This window comes from Prosopis cineraria, unplaced genomic scaffold, assembly GCF_029017545.1.
Source record: "Prosopis cineraria cultivar Desert tree isolate PC_DT_omini unplaced genomic scaffold, ASM2901754v1 PC10, whole genome shotgun sequence".
Taxonomy (NCBI): Eukaryota; Viridiplantae; Streptophyta; class Magnoliopsida; order Fabales; family Fabaceae; genus Prosopis; species Prosopis cineraria.
In genome coordinates this window covers 31750585-31773002 of record NW_026555341.1, presented here as the reverse complement: position 1 = coordinate 31773002, position 22418 = coordinate 31750585, and the positions used below count along the sequence as shown (strand labels likewise).

Genomic DNA, 22418 nt, shown 5'->3' with positions numbered 1-22418 from the left:
TTTTTGAGAGAGGCTGAAATGTATGAAGAGTTTGAATTAGCAGTTTGTACGAATTAGAGTTTGATTCCATCTAATTGTTATGCATTTAAAAATTGTAGAAGTGATAATCTTCTCATAGATAAACCTAAATCCATTCACATGTTAGATATAATGTCAAGAAAGAAAAGACAAAGAGAAGTAGGGTTTTTTTTTTTTTTAAGTTATCTCTTGTTCTTCATCATCAAATTTATAATGAGCTCAATAGTAGTGAATGTGGTGAAATCATTTAGGACTATCAAAGAAACTAGATAAAAAGATGCAACTGTAAGCTTACAAATGTTTCACCTATGATAGCGGAGTTACTTGCTATCAATCATGGACTATTAGTTTGATTACTAAAGAATGTCAACCATCATACCCCTTTTAGGATGTAATAGAGGATGTTCGTGTTTTTTCAATAGAGATTGAAGCATACTCATTCATTATGTTAGTAGATACTATAATATCTATACTAGTCACCTTGCTAAGGTGTTTTATAGATTATATGTGAGCTTTTATACCCTTGATCATCCCCTACCTTTATCACAAGAGGCGATGGATGATGAGAATTTTAATAAGTCATATATCGTTAATGTAATCTCGATTTAATTATGAGTGTATTTCTTCAATCAAGAAAAAAATTATAATGAGTTCCATTGACTCATCAAATATTTGAAATTTCCTTGGAGTTTTAATATAAATAGTTTGAACTAGGAAACTAGAGAAGTAGCAAAGAGATTTAACAAATCCTATGATGAATAAAATGTTTCACTCAAACAATGTATATAGGTTGAAAAGGTATTTTGCTCTATTCCTAGATGTTGTTATTATATCTTCGGGAGTTAGAATGAAATGAAATGGGATCATCACTAATGAAATGAATCAGAATTTTCTATTGTTTAAAAATTATATCAGGAGAAAAAATAGTTTTATTTACTTAACCATATAATTGATAAAATTGATTTGGTTACATACAATAATGTTGTTACAAGTTTACAATTATGTTTTTACAATTGGTTATAATTATAAGGTGGAGTAATTTATAAAAATAATTTTACAATTATAATTCCACCGTGCCAGTGCTTCATAACAGTATCCTTAACACCATTGGTCACTATTTAAGAGTTTAAAAAATGAGACACTACAAATCTAACGGCACAAATTCAAAAGATCCAATCAAAAAAAAAAAAAAAAACCCTTAGTACCTGATTGAAAACTTATTGTACATTTAAATAAGTCAATTAAGACCGAGCCAGGCTCTCTTTTAAGCCCAAAAAAAAAATAAATAAGATCATGATGCTATTTTAAAGCGTAAAATGACAATTTAAATTTAAAAAAATTTTAAGCCCTTTTATATTTTTAAAATTTTAATATTAAAAAATTTAAATACTACACAAATTCAAAAACACTAGTCTTATTTCATAAGGATGAAAAAAAGATACGTAAAAAGCTTAATATCTTTGCTACTAAAGAGACTACACAAGAAGAAAAATAAAATTATGTTGACGTTGATTGACAATAAAAATCATTAAGATTTAACTTATCATGCTAACAAAGTCCAGCAAAGTCTACTTGTCACCAGTGTTGATTTTATAATGCCACTATTTTTTATGACTTAAATTTATTATTATGTATATTAACTCAAAATTATTTTTTAAAATTTAATGTTATGTGTGATAATTTTTTTGGAATTTTAAAGATATTTTTTTATATTTTTAAATTAAAAATGAAAAAAAAAATATACATCTAAAGCTTTGAGGGGAAAGGCTAAGCTGACCAGAAGTATAATCAGACTTATCTAAAGCCAGGTCAACCCATTTTAGGGCCCATTTAGGCTTGAAAAAGTCAGACCAATCTTTAATTGACAGCTCTATATTTAAAGCATGAAAAAATATTTTCTAAAAAAATTTGTAACATGCATCTAAAAACATAAGATAAGTATATTTCTCATTTCCTTTCTAAAACATATTTTTCTACCAATCAAATATTACATTAAAAAACTATAAGGAGCTCCAAATTAATTATACTCCGTTTACATTCTTACGAACAATCTTCTATCTCAGATAAGAGTGTAAATGCATGAATCCCACTCTAGTTAATGTCATAATTCAGAGGATGGAAATAATTACAGAAAAATCACTTATTTTATACTATCACTTCTCCCTTATCTGACCAAAACAATGGAGAATCGAGTTTCAGGACGCCAAACTAAATAAATATAAATCCCGCAGGCGAACGATACATGCTCGTATAATAATTATTCAGTTTCTTTCTGAGCAACAAATAATGAAAAATGCCACTTTTATATGATTTTGTTCAAGAAATGATTGACTATTGGTGCTCCTTTGCACTTGTGATCTCGCGCTTCAGTGAGGTAAACGCAAAATTCCCTGAATATATTGCTTCTTTATCTGCCATCATCCAAACTCCAAGACTCAGTAAACTAAAATAAGCAAAGCAGATACCAAAAAAGGAATTCATATTTCATAAAAAGAACAAGAACAAGTTATCAATATAACATCTGATTTCCGAAACATATTTGCTGGGTTTTCATAACCTCACTTTGTGGCATTTTCTTATCGTGCATATTGCATAGATGTCCTCTTGTTAGAGGCATTCTTGTTCAAAACATTTTTATTTTTATTTTTATTTTTTTTGTATTTTAACAGAGGCAACAGTGACATTCATGAAGCACGGTGTGATGAGATCAAAAAACTGATTTTGGGAAAAGAATTAGGGGGGGTCACTAGTAACATCAGAGACCATTATGTCAAGATAAGAATCTGACATATTTTTCAACCAAATGATACTTGTTATCCAGCAAGGATATGTAATAACAGACAGCATTTACCTGTCAGAGAGAGACAAGTTACTTCCCGACGAGCATACCTGGCCATTGCCTAGAGACAAACTTTTGATTCAGCAGCAATATATTACCCATATATATGGCAAGTATAAAAAAGAATGGCAATTAAAAGAATCAGGTAAAGGTTTAAAAAATTGAATGCAAAGGAAACTAGTAACTAAATGTGGCGATGAACTTCAATATGCTGAAAATTGAAATTTGTGAAACAATGCAGGAGGGAGGGAGGGGTTAGACGGAATGCTAGGAATGGTTGTAATAAAATATGTCTCTGCTTTCGTTCATTCTGTATCAAGGACTAGCCAATTATGTAAAAGCCCCCCAATTTTCCATTGCAGCTATATTTTGCCCAGAAGGACTTTAAGGTCTTAATACACTCCAGACTAGGCAACCTGAATGGGCAGACCATGTGGAAGGATGTCGCAAGGATAAGAATAAAACACTTTTCTCACGGTCACTCACCTCACTCCTTTAGACTTTAGTGGAGCAAAATAGATTTTTATCTTCAAACTTTATCAATTATGCTACTGATGACTGTATTAAATAAGTGTTTATTGAAAAATAAAATAAACTAAAATGATCCCTTCCCTCATTGTGTCTTGTTCATTACCCATGAACTGGTCACCGCATACTCCCCAGTCCGGTAAAGAAACTTCAACATAAAGGTGATATTTCTAAAAATGGCAGCAGTTAATGTACTTCTGATATGACCTACTTTTTAAACTCCTTGCACAGTTTTTCCGTTGCCATGTATTAAAAAAAAAGAAAAATGGCAGCAGTTTAAAAGGTCCTGCATGAAAAGTCTCACACACTATCTATTACACAGATGGAGTAAAATTTTACACGTCAAAGAAATACCTGCACTGACCGCAATGCAGCAGCATCTGGTGATGACGAACCATCATCGGAAAATATATTCCTGGAACATAAAAACACACAGACATTGTGTTATGTGGAACTGCATTGTCAGTGAAAAATATCCAAAAAAAGAAAGAGGTGGAGAATACAGCTGGGATCAAAATTTACCTCCATATTACATCAGAGAAATCATTCGGTTTAGCTTCTGGAAGCAAGGCTGTATCATAAGCAACAATATTTCCATAGAAAATTTTTTCTAAATCCTTCATCCACCTAGTCAACAAGAGGTTAACCTGCCATGTAAAAAGTAAGCTATCATATATAAATAAAGAGCTCAATTAACCATGAAGTCTATTTGTATACTCATGCATCAAATACCAATTCCTCCTAAACCCCCAATCTTATTAATGCATTTGAATATACAAGTTTGAAAATGGAAAATGCATGTACAAATCATTTCACAATCTCATCATCCTGAAAAATTGAACACCAAAAATCAGATACAACTATGAAACCTAACAAAATGGTTATTTTAAATAATTTTTATTACCCAACAATATAAATTTCTTGTTGATTAGATATTGAAATATAACCTAAAGCAGCAGCAAAAATGCAGGTCTTTCCCAAAGATTAAATCTATGCAATATTTCTGTAAAAAACGTCAACTATTTGAGTCCAAAAGGAAACATATTTTTCCATAGATTGATTTTGTTACTTAAAAATAATAAGGAATATGAAATGTGTGCGTGTGTGTATTGTTTCAAGTGAAAAACATTGCAGCAAATATGATGTTTGAGGGGAATGAGAATAAATAAATTAAGGAAATGAAAAAGACTACTTACTCCAGCTTTAGACACTCTTAACTCCACGTCATGATTGTATATCTCATAAATGTATTGCCCAAATTCAACTCCCTCCTTCCCATCTTGCTTCAACCGACGCAAACATAGCCACATGTGAAGTACAAGTAGAGAGAATGTTGCTTTGAATGTTTTCTCCAAGTTAAACACTGCAGGCAACGGGGAAAACAGTTAAAATAAGACATAAGAATTTATTTTTGTAGAAGAATTAATTCAAATTATTATCCTCTCAGCCCATAATTATTCAACACTAATTCCAAAAATAAGTTTAATTATGAAGCCTAAAAGCTTCGTCAAATTGTTTTCTTTTGATCTTTCCGCAGTAAATTAAGGAAAAGTTAAAGCCCTTGAAGTGATACACACATGCAACCACGCACAAGAACAAAAAATCCCAAAGCCCTCAAAGTAAGAGGAATAACCCAATCTAAACATAATCCAAGCACCAAAGGGAGGCCAAGTGAACAAATTCTGCCCCCACGTACGTTGGTGAAATCTATCTTCAAGATTTTGGGATCAATCCATACACCCCTGCAGAGCAAACATCCCAGTAAATTTTACCTTCATACAACCACAGCCTGGTGACTAAGAAATTCACATGGTGGCAAACATTCACATCCCCACTAAAGTGAAACAAGCTAAGCCACCTCTTACTAGGAACAACATAAACCGTATTATGAGAAACCCGCGATTAGAAAATTATATGACCCCAAAGTCTCAAGGCAACTTAGAAGAGTGGACCTGTTGAACAAACTTGAATGTGCATGCAAACAAGTCACAAAGATCAGAAACATATGCAAGGAAAAATTATTTCAGTTTCAGTAACTTGGAACACTGAAATTCCTCAAGTCCCTCAATTTTAGGAAGACATGACTATCCCACTCAACATTAGCCCCTGACCTACAACTGAGGAGTCCAATAGACCAATATAATATTTTTCTGCAGACCCTCACATCTTACAAGTGGAATTTTTACTCCAACCGACAGGTCACATAGACAGGATACAGAGTGGACAACCATCTCCCCTCCATCTCAAACCCCCCTCTCTTTTTCGATAGTTTAACAATGACAAAAGAAAATGTCAGTTCTTTTATTTATTAAATAATTCAATCAATATCATAGTCACAAAGCATAGGTGTCACCTTCATAAATAGGAGGTTTATCAACCTGTGAAAGGATTCTCTGGTACATCACATTAGCTCCTCGAATTGACTTGCTCTGTTTACTATAAAACAGCATCATTTTCAGAAAGAATCGCTTGATGCCCTCAAAATTTGGTTCTTGAACTCTTAGTGGTGAATTTTCAGCCAAGGCCAGTGAACAGGGCTTTGACCAAAACATTTTGTCTAAGTTAACCTAAAACATGCAAGGAAATGATGATCCAGATCAAATCAAGGAGATGGTATTGCCTACACTACGCCAAAAAAAAAAACTGAAAAAACAATAATTACAAAAAAGAAGCAACAAGAAGTTGCATTCAAGAATGCAGGCTGCAGAGACTGAGTTAAACCAAAAATTCAGGGAAATGAGAAAAAAGAAGAAGGAAAAAGCTGCATGTGGTAACCATTGTTTGGAATAAGCTGCAAGAGCAAATTTTATAACTTCTTTTCACCCAAAAAAAAAAAAACACTGACACACACAGGCAAGTCATCATACATGTAATTTCAATTACATAAAACTACCAACATGTCTGCTCAATTTCAAAGTTGGAACCTCCGAATAAATAGGAACAGATTTTTTATATCCATACCTTGGATTCATTTGTAAAATCTTTCTCCTTAGAATCAGTTGAAGTTGGTGGGGATACTGCTGCAACCTTCGCATAACTTCGGCGCGTAATGGCACAAATGTCTTTGCCAAATTTCAAATTACTTTGTGATCCAATTTTAGAAACATGAGTGATTGCTTTACTCCACCTTTGCAACATTCTGAATAGATTATACACCAAATCATATGAGAAAAATAAATTTAAACTTGCATAATACTACATTCCAAGTAAACCCCATTATAACCATCTAAAGAAGTGTGTAAAATAAAAGCATCTAAAGCTAAAACTAACAATGACTCGGCCAAACTTAGGTCTAGCTTTGATATCACTTTGTCACAGGGCCATTACTCTCTACCCAAAAAATTAACCTATTAGGGCGTGCAACGCACCCACTTGTACACAAGGACCTGACAATATGCTCTATTTGGCAACATCACTCATACACCTACTTGGTTACTACTGAACACTCACTTTTTAGAGGAAGGAATAGAGGGACTAAGCAAATGAACAAGGTTGCAAATTAGATGAAAGGATTAATAATTCAAATCCAAAACATGAATGAAATCATTTACAACACCCAGTGTAGCATTTAAAGGAAACTACCAGAATTACAAATTTATGTAAATCAAACAAGGAAGGAAAAGTAAAAAAATGAGTTGACTCTGTCTCAGACGATCAAAGAGGAGAAGAAAGGAGCTTTAAACTATAAGGAATCCAAGATGCAAGAGATGAAAACTCCTTAAAAAGAGAGAGAAAATAAAAAGAATGGCAAAAATAAAATAAAATCACATGAAAAAACCTTTCAACTCTAAAGCAATAGATTCAGAAATTACAATGATTCCTAAGGAAGTTCTTGCATGTCTCACCTTCAAAGCCAGAAAACAAACGCACCAAAATAGAGCAGAGGGGAAAGCTTTTGAAGACACTGAATTGGACTCTTAGGAGTGTGTCAACAATTTCATCCATAGGGAGGCATCTTTCTGATGTCAATAGGAGATGGGTTTCAATGATGTGGCGGAGGTGGCAACTGACTCTGGTTTCTATGAAAGGCACACCTTCATCGTTGCATTCTATGATTAGGTTTTCGTTGATGAGTCTTCCAACGAATGGGTAGAAGAGAGTTAAGACCTGAATAATTATGGGCTGAGAGGATAATAATTTAAATTAGTTCTTGTACAAAAATAAATTCTTATGTCTTATTTTAACTGTTTTCCCCGTTGCCTGCAGTGTTTAACTTGGAGAAAACATTCAAAGCAACATTCTCTCTACTTGTACTTCACATGTGGCTATGTTTGCGTCGGTTGAAGCAAGATGGGAAGGAGGGAGTTGAATTTGGGCAATACATTTATGAGATATACAATCATGACGTGGGGTTAAAGAGTGTCTAAAGCTGGAGTAAGTAGTCTTTTTCATTTCCTTAATTTATTTATTCTTATCCCCCTCAAACATCATATTTGCTGCAATGTTTTTCACTTGAAACAATACACACACGCACACATTTCATATTCCTTATTATTTTTAAGTAACAAAATCAATCTATGGAAAAATATGTTTCCTTTTGGACTCAAATAGTTGACGTTTTTTACAGAAATATTGCATAGATTTAATCTTTGGGAAAGACCTGCATTTTTGCTGCTGCTTTAGGTTATATTTCAATATCTAATCAACAAGAAATTTATATTGTTGGGTAATAAAAATTATTTAAAATAATTTTGTTAGGTTTCACAGTTGTATCTGATTTTTGGTGTTCAATTTTTCAGGATGATGAGATTGTGAAATGATTTGTACATGCACTTTCCATTTTCAAACTTGTATATTCAAATGCATTAATAAGATTGGGGGTTTAGGAGGAATTGGTATAGACGATACCTAAGTGCGAGAAAGGGAGGAAGCTGAGCAGCGACAGAGTCAGCGAGAACCAGAGACTGAGACACTGAGTCAGGGAGGAAGCACCACTTAGGAGAGACGGCAAGCTGAGCAGAGACAAAGACTTTGTACCCAAAAGCAACAACAAGCTGAGCAGGGACAAAGGTGAAGACTGAAGACTTAAAGAGCTACGGCGAGCTGAGCACTTGAGCAGAGATGTTAAGTTAGAACAAGAGCAATGGCGAGCTGAGCACAGATCGAAGAGCGAGAAGAGCGATTACCGTTTTAGCTGATCGAGAGAATGAGTTCAGAAGAAGGATTTGCGATCCTGTTGAGGCGTTGAGCTTGAACAGAGAATGAGAAAAGAGACTGAATCAAAGAGTTGAGCTTGAGCCTTGAATAGGGAATCGAGAGAATGAGTTCAAACTTCAGATTTCAGAATAAGGCACGACTGCCGACTGCGTCTGCGACTCTGCGTGAGCGTCCTAGCCTAGGGTTTTATCGAGTTTGTTTCAGACTTTCAGATTTCCAGTTCATCCGTCGAGGGGGTTCGGCTTCTGCGTTTTGTGACTGGCCAAGACAGACGCAGACTCGACCTAAACTTGGACTCTGGCACTCTGCAGTCTGCTCGCACTTCGCAGCCTCGCAACACTGGGCGTTCGTCTTGGAGAGTTGGACTCTAGAGTCTTGGGTTGGGCACTTGGGCTAGCTAATAGTGGACCTCGTTCAAGTAATCAAGTCTGTGGACTATGTGTGCCGTGTGCGTGTGTACTGTGTCTGTGACTCACTGACTCAGTGAGTTGGTGCGTCTCTTGTGTGTAGCACTGTAGCGCTTAAAAATAAAATAGAAGCGAGTCAGCAAGCTAGCCTGTTTAACCCACTTAATTTTGTGATTTGGGTTAATCCAATCCAAATAGTAAAAAATAACGGGCTAATAGTCTAGTTCATTAGGTTGAACCCATTTGCCCGACTCTAGTGGTCAATAGTAGGAGAAGTAATCAAGTCTGTGGATTGCATGTATGGCTGTGTGCGTGTGTACTGTGTCTGTGACTCACTGACTTAGTGAGTTGGTGTATCTCTTGTGTGTAGCACTATAGCGCTTAAAAAAAAAAAAAAGTGAGTTGGCGGGCTAGTCTGTTTAGCCCACCTAATTTTATGGTTTGGACACACTCAATCCATTTTACAAAATGGGCTCATTTTATCAATCCAAATAGTAAAAAATGACGAGCTAACAAGCTAGCCCATTAGGTTGAGCTCGTTTTGTCCCGCCCTAAAAATTGAACATGATCAACACATTTGAAATAGGATAGGAAGACATTATAATACTTTTATATGCACACAAGATTTTTAAATTTTTTTGTAAAAATTTCGGCAGAACCTCCCTAAAAATAGGTTCTCTCGAAATCTTTACAACGGTAATATACAATCCAAGTCAAGAATGCGAAGCTATGCTTCGCCACAACAGATAGATAAACATATCACAGATCAAGATCCTATCTATAGTTAACATGGAGCACCTAATCATAAATTTCAAAATATAACATATAATTAAACATTTACATAAAAAAAAAGAAGAATATGTCCTCAAACGATCTTTTAATTAATTCAGCAATGAGCCCCATCAGAGGTCAGCAGAAGGTATATCACCAACTATGTTATTTGAGACCAAAAATATTTCCAGTGAATAACGTCCCAATTTACAGTTGAAATAAATAATAGAAAGTAAAATCAATAAGTCAATTATAAACTTATTAAAATAATTAATTGTGATAATATAGACGCATCTTTGTAAATATCAGGACTAACAACTATGTAAGTGTGTAAAGTACGAAGATATGAATTAAATTAAAATTATTAGAAATTTAAATTTCTTATACGCTTAAACACCTTGAGACTTATGTTTTTCAATACAAAATCCACATACGGTAAAAATAATAATCATTTACTTTTCAAAATCAAACTTAAAGAAAATAAACATCAAAACTCTTTCTTGAGCAGGACTAAATCAGAACAATTAACAAGCGTAGACATATAGTTCATGAGAGTAAATAATTTATCCGGCATGGCAAGAAGCCACGAAAAACAGGCGCAAGCACAAAGCTCACGAATAACAGGTGTAGATTATATCCATAAAACTACATCCTCCATTCCACGTGTGTTGGCCGTCACACGAGGCTAACACCTCCAATGTACCCTACTAGCTGGGTGTGCCATTATGCGCTAAGGGCTAACAGAAACTACCGTTAACAACCAGTGTTTTAATTAAATCCCACATTTAAAATCAAACATGCGTGGATATAAAATCAACATAATTTCTCGTACATAAAGGTCAACCTAGCCATTGCCTTCGCATATTACTTTGAAGAAAATAATTACAAATATTCTAAAAATTCATTTACGTAAAAACATTTCCAAATTCAACTATCGACAATAAAATTAAAATAATAAACCATTAAGTAAGACTAAATTAAAAATAATTAACATTTAATTTAAGAAATCAAGAGGTTTATATAAAAAGAAGATGTAACATATAAATATGGTCAAACAATATTTTTAATAAAACAAACTTAATAACGAACCATTGAGACGCTATTCACTTACCTGACAGTTTCCCAAATCTAAAGATATAATCCTTCAAATTTATGTTCCTCCAAATACCCTATAAAATATAATAATAAAATTTTAAAAGTCTTTCTACAAATTTAATAGACTCCCTTCCAACCTTAACACCACCAATATCAATTTAAATAATTCAAAATTTTCCCAACCTCATAATTTCTATCATAGTTTCTCTATGATGCTTAGCCACAATTAATAATTTAAGTGAAATTTAATTCTCTATTGAACCTTTTAACAAACAACTGGTGTGCATTAGTTTCCAATTCATTCAACTAAATTTTTTTTAACCTTCAACCCCTTTTCCAACAAGTCCCCAAATATTCAGACTTAAATTCATCATGCTTTCCCAATCACTTTCCCTTGAATCAATTTAAGCTTGATTAATATTCAACCCACTCTCATCTTCCTCAAGTAATCGTAACAATTTTAGTGAAATTATCTATCAAACATGCTCTCCATGTTTAAATTTCAGCTTGTTCAATCTTATTAATTTCTCCCATACATCACGCACAGCAACTGAAAAAAAAAAAACAATAATCAACTCATAATTTCAACACACAACACAAAAGCAATCAACACTAAAACGTAGCAGAGGAAGAATGAGAAAAATGAAATTCCTTCCTACACCGATAAGCGACATAAACAAGGAAGAAGAAAGAAATTTTTGCAAGCCAACAATGTATTGCCATATGGACGAACGGAAACCCACAAGAGAAAGAGGAGAGAAAGAAACTGACCCACCCCACAGCCACCAAAACAGCGGCGACCGCAGTAGAAGCACGAACAGAGGAGGAGACGCGAAGGATAGAGGAAAGGCAAGGATTTCTCGTCTCCGGCGACTCAACTTCTCACACACACCGCTGAACTTGTGCGACCGCCAAAACAGGGGAGGAGAGGAGAAAATAAACCAAGCCTCGCCACTTCCAGTTGCGAAACAACGACGATGAAGGATGAAGCAGGCTGACGGTGTGGAGGGAGCAAGTCGAAGGTGAAGGACTCAAAGGAGCTTATTGTCGATGGAGAGAAGGAAAACGAATATATGCTTACGCCTTACGGTGCTCTGTTCTTCGCATGAGAAGAGAAAAAAACTCTGAACCAAGACTAATAATTGCAAAAATTATAGGAATGACCCCTAACGTTTTTTCTTTATAATACAAAAGACAAGAGTACTTTTGTAATTTTGTCATTATTAAAACAAAATAAAGTTTACCTATTACTTAAAAAAATTTGAACTTTGGGACCTTCAGATGAGGTATAAGCATAAGTTATATTAAATCACCACTCTCCCTTTCCTATAAAATTGATTTAAATAAAATATAAATTAGGAGAATTATTTATTTAAAAACTTAAGGTCATTACCTTCCGTTTGCCCAGATCTAGATTAGTCAATAGAATGAGAAGTAATTAAATAATTTTGAGTATTCAATACTCAAATGGCTCTTGGATTCATTCCTTGTGTGAAACTAAAAGTTATTTCTTAGAGGTTTACACTCAAAATCAAGGCCTTGATTTTGTCAAAATGGAAGAAGTTGCAAATTTATTAGTTAGAAGTTACAAAATTGAAAACTAAACTTGTAAATTTCTAAAACTTTTAGAGTAGTGACCATTTATATTTTTCAACTTTAAATTTAACATTTATGTTTCTTCTTAAAATTTGAAAAACTCATTGTAAATTTATTCTTTAAAGTTACAAAATTGAGAACAAAACTTATAAATGCTTGAATCTATTAAAATAATAACTTTATTACTTTTCAACTTTAAACATTATCATATATATTTTAAAGTTACAAATTTATTAATTTAAAGTTGTAAAATTACGAATCCAACTTGCAAATCCCTAACATTGTTAAAATAAAAATTTCATTACTTTTCAAATTTAAACATATGTATTCTCTCTTAAAATTAAATTCCTAATTCGAAGTTTGAAAATTAAAAGTCAAACCTATACATTATGTTCCTTATTAAAAGTGAAAAAAAAGTTGTAAATTCATTAAAAAAATTGCATATTCCCATATATGTTAGAATAATGACAAAATGTCCCTTAAAAATCAAATAGAATTATTTGGTATTATGAAATCGCTTGGTACTTAAGTTGAATAACTTAATCTATTTGGGTCTTAGTTGTCATTTTCCCTTGGATACATTCACTTATTGTTTACATACATCACATTATTAATAGGGAGAATTTCAAATAAAAATTAAGAATGTGACATAATTACTAGTGGGTCCTAAAAAATTTAAAATTATAGTTCAATCTAAAAGAATAAAAGTAAAAATAATTTTAATTGTGAAAAAATTAAAATACCTTTCACTTGTTATGCAAAATCACTAATTGTTAATTCTCTTATTTCACTTATTAATTTACTAATATGAGTTATAAATTACATAAGTTAACATGTTAATAATTATATAAAACTTAACATCAATTGTTCAATCATAAGCAACAATATCAATTGTTAAATTATTAACTTTACTTATTAATTTACCAACATTAATTGTAAATTACTAACAGACCTTGTAATTTACTAACATCAATTGTAAATTACAAAACATGTCAATAATTTACAACTGATGTTAGTAAATTAATAAATAAAATTAACAAATTAATAATTAATAGTATTACTTGTTTGACAAATAGATGTAATTTACAAATAATATTAGTAAATTAATAAGTGAAGTAAAAAATTAACAACTAATAATTCTGCATAAAAAATGTAGAGTACTTTAATCTTTTTACGATTAAAATTATTTTTATTTTTATCCTCCTGAACTATTAAATTGATCAAAACTAAATTGATATCACATGTAATTTTATTTTTTTAATTTTAATTGTTCATAGATATCCTCCCATAAAGGCAATCTTATTTGAAACACAATCAAGTACTAAATAAAAACACCTTTTTCAACGAAAATTTAAACTTTAATTTGTTAGGCTATGAGACACTAACTCCTTCTACTAATATGTAATTTTATTAATATTTACACTAACATAAAACTTTTATTAATATTTACACTAACATAAAACTTATGTCCATTTTAATACATTATATCTAAAAATTACTTTTGACCTCTAAACATCTTTAATTTTATCAATATCACTTTTCAAAAGATCACATCATGCTATAATAAAACCAGTTCTATTTAAAATCATAATTATACATCAACTTCATCCAACAACGCACACCTTTATCACCTTATATTTGTGTTGAGAGATTTTATCCCTTTATTTTCAGCCACCTTTCAAATAGAATTAAGAGTTAAGACAATTATATATATATATATATATATATAATGCAAGGCCATGGAAACCATGCAAGGAAAGAAAAAATCAATTCATGTCAGAGCATATTAAACTCCTGCACCCGAAGGGTGATTTTACAAAAATTGCAGTGACCAAATTGTCATTTGACGCGTGACAAACAAGTTAATCTATGCATCTATTCACTTCCTGAAAATATAATTACAAGTAACAATCTAATCTCTCAATCTCATGGCCAAAACTCTAATTTTATTATTAAAAGTCGAGATCGGATTTATACATCTTCGGGTGTATCACTACCTCCTTGCAACTCGTAAAATGAACAGAGGGCTAACGTTAAATTGATGACGAGCTAAGGGGCAAGTTTGTTACTATCTGCAATTTTTAGTTAGTTACATACTGAGGCCAACTTGAGGATTGACATCTTGCTTTTTAACCAAAGAAGAGATGGAAAATCAACAAAGAAGAAAGAACTGTCAGTTGAAACATCTTTTTTTCTTTTTCCCCCAATAAAGAAACAATAGGTTTGGTACACATTTATCCCATCAAAGATGAAACAAAAGCATGAATTCAGGTATGGAACCAAAGAATCCTGCACTGAAGGATGTGAAAGAGAGACGAGCCGCTGCAATCTACCTTCTGTGCCAGCAGCCAAAGTCTCAAGGGGAAAAGAAAAGACAGAGATAAAGAATTAAAGACCACCTCTGACATATAGGAAGACTAAACTAATTATTTCTTTATGACGTATAGGTGTTCTCCTATTAGAAATAAATTACACAGGGTGAATTAACTTCTATTCTACATAATTAGGTACTGTTTCCAGAAAAAACAAAGGGCAAAGGAAAAAAATACTCAAAAAGTCATCAGCCAAAAGCATTCAATAATTTAAAGTGAAGAAAAGTGTATCGAGTGCTCATGAAGTTATTTTTTCAATACTATGACCAAATCGTTAAATTTCAGATTCACAACTTAACATTGTTGACTTTTAATGGTTTGATCACAGATGCACTAAAAAATAACTTAATGGGCACTTGTGCACTTATTTCTCAATTTAGGTTACTGAATGTTCTTGACCAATGACTTTTTAGACATATTTGCCCCTTTGCCCAAAAACAAATTGCAAAAATGGAAACTATGAACCAACTGGATCATACAGTCAAAGTGCCAGTCCAGCTCCATATGGAAATCGAAAGCAATTAATTAATTGTTGGAAGTAGAATTTAGTACTGAATGTGAATACCTCTCCCAACAGGAAATTTCAATCTTGGTTCGTCACGTTCTGAGAAACTAATCTCTTCTGCTAAATCCATCTCCCATTGGTAAAGATCAAACCAATTATTAAAGACACAAGTAAGCAATCCAGACACACTTTTAAGTGAAACCTGATATGTTCGTATGCTTTTTCATGATTAGTTCAATCCACCTATATTTTATAGGCAGGTTCCCCAAAGAATCTGAAGAGAAACAAAGACAATTCTATGTCCTAATCATCCATGAATTAATTTTCTCTAACTTATTACCTTACCATGCTTTGGCAATCACTTCACCGCATCACTGAATGATATTTTGTAACTGGTGACACATTCCCCTTATATCATGCTCGGTGAGAAGCCTAGTGCTGGGAGAAAAATGGGTTGCAGAGGGAACATCGATCTCCACAATATTTTCAGCTACAGGTTCCAGAGAGAAGCGAGTTCTGATTGCCTTAATTGTCCTGCGTACAAATTCCAATCGAGGCAGAAATTCCTTCATTCGACATATGAAATCTGTATGGCCTCTAGCCTGCACACAGATAATAGTGTGAACACAATGATTAACCCATGAATCCCATTATACTAGTGGAAAAATCCTACATCCCACAGCCAATATAAGGATGCCAAAAGAGCAAAATAGAGTATCCCTAATAGTTGAAGGGGTGCTTGGTTTGACTAGTCGAGAAGGTTGAATCAACTTATCCTATGATCTTGGACTTGAGTCCTAAAATATGCAGATGTGTTAAATAAAAATGCCAAAGGCATCCCTGAGGTACCTGTGCCAGCTTTCCCAGGATATTGGGCAATGGAATGGAAAAAAAAAGAGTATCCCTAATAGGCACAAATACTACCTCCAAACACAACAAAACAGAGAATAGGCACTAGATATAAGTACTCATTATTTGTGTCATTCAGTTCAGAGATTATTGGAACTCGATCTCAATGGCTTCTTGCTACTGTGAGGATCATAACACACACACACACACACACACATATATATGGATTCCATTCTCTTTTAAATTCAATTTTTCCAGTTCAATGAGACTCTACAAGTTTTATCACGAGTGAACAAGAAATGTCTATAAAATGTTCTTTTTATTTTTTCTAATTTTTGGCCAGCAAATATTCTTTTTACATACAACAACATCAAGACTGATCCTATTAAAATGGATTAGCTATATGATTACATAGCATTATTGTGCTCTACTCACAACCAACTCTTCCGATGTACTATTCCATCACAACAAATTGTAGATAGGTAACAACAGGAATTAGCATTAACAGATTCCATCAAACTAGAACAAAAAAATATTTTAATTGCAAAATTTTGAAAAGCAAGTCATCAGCAGACACAAAAGTAAAAAATGTATTTCTTACAAGTCGGTAATTGGGAGCCTTTGCTGGAAACTTGAGGTAGGCCATGTTCTTAACTTCATAATCCCATAAGAAGGATGTGTGGTGGATCCACCTGTGCTTGATTATAGATTGAGCATTTCCACCAAACTTACGATCACCAAATGCATAATCTACAAGGAAAGTGGAATCAAAATTTCATTATATGAATCTTGAAAAAGATAAAGATGTGATTCCATAAAAACTTCATTATAAGATTCTTAAAAATGATGCAGAACATTTCACAGAATTTATAAAGTTGCTTCAGAGAGTAAAAACGTTCTAAATGCAAGACATTCATGCTTGTTTTAAAAGTCCAAAATCAATACAAAATGACACAACAGATGAGTGAAACACTTATCGAATACAACTTGTTTTATGAGCAAACAACAGACAGAAAATCATAAAAATCAAGTTATAAAATAAGGCCCCTAGACCAAAAAAAGAATACGCTTCTGTTTTCAAGAAGAAACATAAAGGATAACAAAACTACTCAAGTCTTTTACACGGATGTATCTATATATAATCGATTGTTCAGAACGAATTATTGAAAATCAACCCCAAAAATGATAGTTTTGTTTGTTGGATCTAAGCCAAGGATTTGAAAATGAATGCAACAGCTCAATTGACTTGACACAATCAAATATATGGATGCTTTTGATAAATGCATACTTGGTGATGGAAGGTTCTATGAAAACTAGACAAGGCACAATGATTAAGGGGCAACCTATGTACCATTCTCACGGAGCTGGAAATCACCAATCCCTTTGAAAACTTCACTGTATAACTGACCGCTCCATGACATGATGGAACGGGGAAAGGGTTGAATATCTGGAACAGCATCTTTATTACATATGAGAGTAACAAATATAGTTCCTTGGTCAACAATAACAGTGCCTCCCCCAGAAAACCTTCTGATGACAGGAATCTGATCTCGCAACACAGGCCTGACTTCAACAAGTTCTGAGAGTTTCCTATGTAGAATATCCACTTTCAGATAGAACATTAACTTTCATGCTTATTTTTACGACAAAATGAAATTTTTCTTCTCCTTAAGCATATCAGCAGCAGATCAAGAAATGACCATTTGCAAGTAATATATATCATTAGGAAGGAAAGAAGACCATCAATACACAACCTCTGGCTCTGGACTATCCAACATGAACCATTGTGAAGTAAAGGACACTCCTTCCAGTTTGTACCCAATACAGGAGTAAAGAAGAAGTCAGAAATATGAGTGTTTCATTTCAGATGGTGTGGTTAACTTACATCAATTTGAAATGAGCTTATACCAGAACCTTAAACCTACCTAAAGCACGTTTTTTATGAACTGTGGAAAAATAATCACTCACTATCATCTCTATGCAATGTCTTGTATGCCAGTATAAAATCATGACTAATACAATTCCTTTTCTATACTGTTTAAAAAAAGGGCACGGATGTTATTTTTCATCTCTGAAATCACTTTATTATATCTTTTATTTCATTCCATTCAACTTCATATCCCAAACATGCCAATGTGCAAGCAAGGAGGAATTTAGGTACGAATTTCTCATTCACCATTGACACGGCACGCAACCAAGAAAACTATAAGAACATAGGCAACAAAGAAAGTAGGTACTTAAGCTTAAACCTGTATACTTAAGATACTTTTTTTCAATCAAATTAGGATGTGTATTTTCTTATTCCTACCATATAACTGCAGATAACTGACAATTGTTCTTAGGACCTTTTTTTTTTAAAAAAAAAAAAAACTTTAGACTTCACTTGTCCTAATATGATTTGATTGAAGAAAAATGCATTGAATATATACTAAAATACTAAGTTTTCTCTTTCAAAATACTTTACTTTTAACATGTTCATCAAATCTGCTAATTGCACAGAAAATAAAATTTCAAGTTATAAATATGTGAATGAACATAAAGAAATCAATTCATTTCAAAGAACTGGGAAAATGCATATCTGAAATGGAAAGATAATAATAACACCAGATTTGAATTCACAGAATAAGGAACGAGTAGAACAAATGAAAACATACCCAGACAAGCCCATCACAATGGCAGGGGAATTTGTACCATCATTAATCAGACACCAATTATCTGAACCAGTCCGAAGCAGCCGTTCCTCTAAGCACAACTGTTCCAAAATAGGAACCCCTTTTAATCTAATCAGCTTCATCAATGGAATCCCTGCTTCTCTTGCTTTACCCACCAAAGCCATGGCTCTGCGCTTTGCTTCCAACTTTGAAAGGAACCCACTTCTAGCGGACAAGAAATGAATTCAAACCAATGGAAACAATGGTACTTCGGAAACAGAAGAAGAAATGGGATGACAATAGTTATTTAAAAAAAAAAAAAGCTACAATTTAGAAATCGGGGCGAGCAGCCAATGTTTGGAGACTTGATGAGCTCGTCAACTGAACTGTGGATCTGGAGAATGATTGGGAGTTCAGAATTCAGACAGCGTAGTGATCTGATGTTTCTTTTGTTTTTGTTTTGTTTTTTTTTTTTTTTGTAACGAGCAAATAACAACCAAGAAATGCAGGTCCGCGAAGCAGAGCACGGCACTTATGGAGCGAAGAGCGAAGAACCCCTTCAACACCCCAAAACGGAACCAAGGCGGACCTATACTACAGTTGCCAAAGGTTGCATAGATAGAGAGGTACGAGTATGCGATCGCATGATGGAGTCGGCTTCCTCCGATGGAGCGGAGGCAAATCTGGACCGTCCAATGTAATCTAGATTTAATATTTTTAATTTTTATTTTTATTTTATATTTTTAAATTAAAAATATATAAAAATTTTATAATATTTTAGTAAATATTATTATCAATCTGACAGTCTTGATTTAATATAAATAGTTTAAATTTAATATTAAATTTTTTTTAATATGTATAGGTATTTAAATTTTTAAACAAGAATTTTTAAAATAATAGAAAGATATGTATAACAATCAAATAAATATTAAATATTTTTTTAAGTTTTTAAATGATATAATAAAAAAATTATTGAAAAAAATCATATTACAAATATTAGATTATGAGATATGTATACAAAGTATCCTACTACTATCGTGTCAAATATATATCAGATACAGATACGTTTATTTTTTTGAAGTATCAATTTTCGATTATAAATGTCATTTATCAAGTTATAAATGCACAAGATTTAAAACTTAAAATATTTTATAAATTTTATAAGACTTTTTAATAATAAATTCTTTCACATGAGATCTAGATATAATTTTTCTTTGAATAATGTCCTTTGAAGTAAGAGTCTTATTAGGGTTTATAACTAATTTTAGGAAGAATTTGGTATGGGCCCATAATTAATTATTCAAATAGAAAAATTAATTACTCTAAATATTTATTTATAAACGTATACTTAACTCTTAAATTTGGGGATACTAAATATGCTTTTATATTTTTTTTCGTTCTCATTTTTTTAAATTTTCTCATACTCATTCTTTTCAAATAATTAAAAAAATTAATTATTTAATTTATATAATTTTATTTTAATTATAATTTAATCCCTAAATTTTAACTCATTATTATTTGATCCTTATTATTTTAACGCAATTCTTAAACTTAGTTCTTGCTCCTTATACTTTTAACTATTTAAAATATTTTTTTATATTTTACAAATAAAATTATAAAAAATAAAATCATGTTAAAATTTATGTTTAATATTTTAAATTACTAAATTCTTTTATTATTTATAAAGACTAAAATTTTAAAATAGTTTTAATCTTTATAATTTTTTTAAAATATAAGAATTAATATTTAAATAATTAAAACTGTAGGGAATACATTTGTAATGACCCTAAATTTAATCTAAACAAAAATTTTCTTCCTATTGAATTATTTAAATAAATTTTTTAATAATTAAAAAGGGATTATTTATAAAAATTTATGTTAGAAACTTTCGCAAAGATTCAGAATTAAATTTTTTTAACCAAAAGTTTGGCTTCAAATTATAATAAAATTCTGTGCTCTTGTTGGTAATTTGTATGTGCCTTTTGGTTGTGATTTTTGTGAGTGCTTTCTTGTAATTTTCTTTTCAAAAAGTAGTTTTGCTATTCGCATGACTGAAAGAAAAACAGAGGATCGCGTTTTCTTTTGTCCACCGCCCTTATACACTTCTCTGGACCTTTATAGTCTGTTCATCTCTTCGATTCTTATCAACTTTCTTAGCTTGCTGTCGGCTGTAGGTTTTCTTCACAGCTCTTGCTTCGTTTGCTGCTATCTTTCCTGTTAGTGTTCGCCAACCACAATGGAGTGAGCTGCTGATTCTTCTTACATGTCATCGCGTTCTTTGTATCAGCAAGAGATGAGCCGTACTCTCCTTCTTTCTTGGCCATCGGTTTGTTGTCTTCCTCTTCTTTATCTCTTTGTTTAGCTGTCACCTTCTTCCTCTTCTCCATCTTCGTTCGGCTGTCACAGTGGAGGGAGGAGGTTACGGCTTTCTGTCGTTCTTTTCTATCAAAGGTTTTCGCTTCTTCTTTTCTAGTCCATAAAGTCTGCTTTGTCCCCTTCTCTTGGGCCGTGGGGTTGTAGCTTTGTTCTTTTTCGTGCTATCCGTAAGTTGTGTGTGTGTGTGCGGCAGTTACTGCTACATTGGTCAAGGTAAGATATTGACTCTCCTTTCTTCCGTGGGTATGGGTTTTAGTATGCTGTGAAATTTGCTTTTCTTTCTTCAATGGCTGAAAGCGTGCTCTGTTTCTCTGTATTAGTATCTTAAGGTGGTGGAAATAATTAGGTGTTGTGTGGATTGGATACTATTTTAGTATGCGGGGCTGGAATTTTTTAAAAAGAAATTAAAAGATGGAAATTATTGGTTTGCTTGAGTGCTTGCCTCATGAGTTAGTAATGGTGCATGTTTTCATTAGTATTTGTAAATATACTTAAAAGATTTATAAATAAAAATAAAATTGTTAAATTTTATAATAGAGTCTAGAGAAATTATAAATATAATGATAAGAGAATTATTGGATTATGTATTAGATTAATTTGAAGCACCATTGAAATAAGTAAGAAGTTATGGGAGTTGATTATAAAATTTTAGAAACTCAAGTATGTGGATAGCGTTTTAAATCCATTTATGATAAATGTCTATAAAATTTATTTATTTAAATTTTACTAGTATTTCCTTATTAATTGGACAGATATTCATGTTAATTTTATTTTTATAATTTTTTTTATTTATGAATGTGTGTTAATTTTATTAATGATTTATGTTGTTGATAAACAAAGGGAAGAATATATATTCAACACTAATATTACTTCTCCTAAGTAAATTAATTATTTAGTTCTGCAATATTGATGTAAGATTTGAATGTGACGATTGGTGGATGGAGGAAATGATAAGTTATTTGGATAATGGAAAAAGGATGGTTGGATAGTACTTATTAGTGAAAATTTTTAAATTAATTTTCTTACTCCACACATGCTAGATTTTAATGAGGGGGATTTAAGTTCAGAATATTAGATACTAACAGTAGTTCTGTTAGTTTTTGGCACGCCATGACACACCTAGCTAATAGGGTATTTATAGGAAGTGCTAGACCCGTACACAGGTCAACGCACATGAAATGGAAGGATAGATATTTGTTAGCATTGCTCACGCTTGCTTTGTGGGCTATGCCGTGTTTGTTCATGGCTTCTAAT

General features: G+C 32.4%; 2 protein-coding genes across 14 annotated transcripts; both read right to left on the bottom strand.

Annotated features, from left to right (window-relative positions):
• Positions 1-1948: 1948 nt before the first annotated feature.
• On the bottom strand, positions 1949-11862 carry LOC129322083 (uncharacterized). Of its 7 annotated transcripts, none has more exons than XM_054968119.1 (10): positions 8512-8944; positions 8234-8435; positions 7231-7507; positions 6347-6524; positions 5739-5952; positions 4582-4748; positions 3908-4032; positions 3740-3800; positions 2870-2918; positions 1949-2429 (listed from the first exon to the last, which is right to left on the bottom strand). In XM_054968119.1, exons 4-10 carry the CDS (start codon positions 6521-6523, stop codon positions 2350-2352), a joined length of 873 nt encoding a protein of 290 aa, XP_054824094.1. In that variant the 5' UTR covers position 6524; positions 7231-7507; positions 8234-8435; positions 8512-8944; the 3' UTR covers positions 1949-2349. The 7 variants fall into 7 exon arrangements, with proteins under 7 accessions (XP_054824094.1, XP_054824096.1, XP_054824097.1 ...); XM_054968121.1 differs by having other exon boundaries at positions 7231-7492; XM_054968122.1 differs by having other exon boundaries at positions 8234-8428.
• A 2379-nt stretch (positions 11863-14241) lies between these two features.
• Positions 14242-19406, bottom strand: LOC129322085 (uncharacterized). Of its 7 annotated transcripts, XR_008596179.1 has the most exons (6): positions 18792-19406; positions 17489-17727; positions 16739-16887; positions 15629-15890; positions 15349-15405; positions 14242-14747 (listed from the first exon to the last, which is right to left on the bottom strand). XR_008596179.1 is itself a non-coding variant. In XM_054968130.1 (5 exons), exons 1-4 carry the CDS (start codon positions 18971-18973, stop codon positions 15660-15662), a joined length of 801 nt encoding a protein of 266 aa, XP_054824105.1. In that variant the 5' UTR covers positions 18974-19406; the 3' UTR covers positions 14243-14766; positions 15634-15659. The 7 variants fall into 7 exon arrangements, 4 of the variants coding, with proteins under 4 accessions (XP_054824105.1, XP_054824103.1, XP_054824104.1 ...); XR_008596178.1 differs by having other exon boundaries at positions 14243-14766; positions 15349-15890; positions 18792-19405; XR_008596177.1 differs by having other exon boundaries at positions 14243-14747; positions 15349-15890; positions 18792-19405.
• Positions 19407-22418: the final 3012 nt, after the last annotated feature.

Bases quoted from the DNA above. Each gene is read 5' to 3' on its own strand.
- LOC129322083 (XM_054968124.1), bottom strand. From the start codon at position 6,523: ATGTTGCAAAGGTGGAGTAAAGCAATCACTCATGTTTCTAAAATTGGA. The intron at 5,953-6,346 runs GTATGGATATAA...TGCATGTTTTAG, and splicing joins ATTTTACAAATGAATCCAAG to GTTAACTTAGACAAAATGTT. The intron at 4,033-4,581 runs GTAAGTAGTCTT...TTTACATGGCAG, and splicing joins TAAGAGTGTCTAAAGCTGGA to GTTAACCTCTTGTTGACTAG.
- LOC129322085 (XM_054968130.1), bottom strand. From the start codon at position 18,973: ATGGCTTTGGTGGGTAAAGCAAGAGAAGCAGGGATTCCATTGATGAAG. The intron at 17,728-18,791 runs GTATGTTTTCAT...TATTCTACATAG, and splicing joins ATTGTGATGGGCTTGTCTGG to GAAACTCTCAGAACTTGTTG. The intron at 15,891-16,738 runs GTAAGAAATACA...ATCTGTGTGCAG, and splicing joins AGGCTCCCAATTACCGACTT to GCTAGAGGCCATACAGATTT.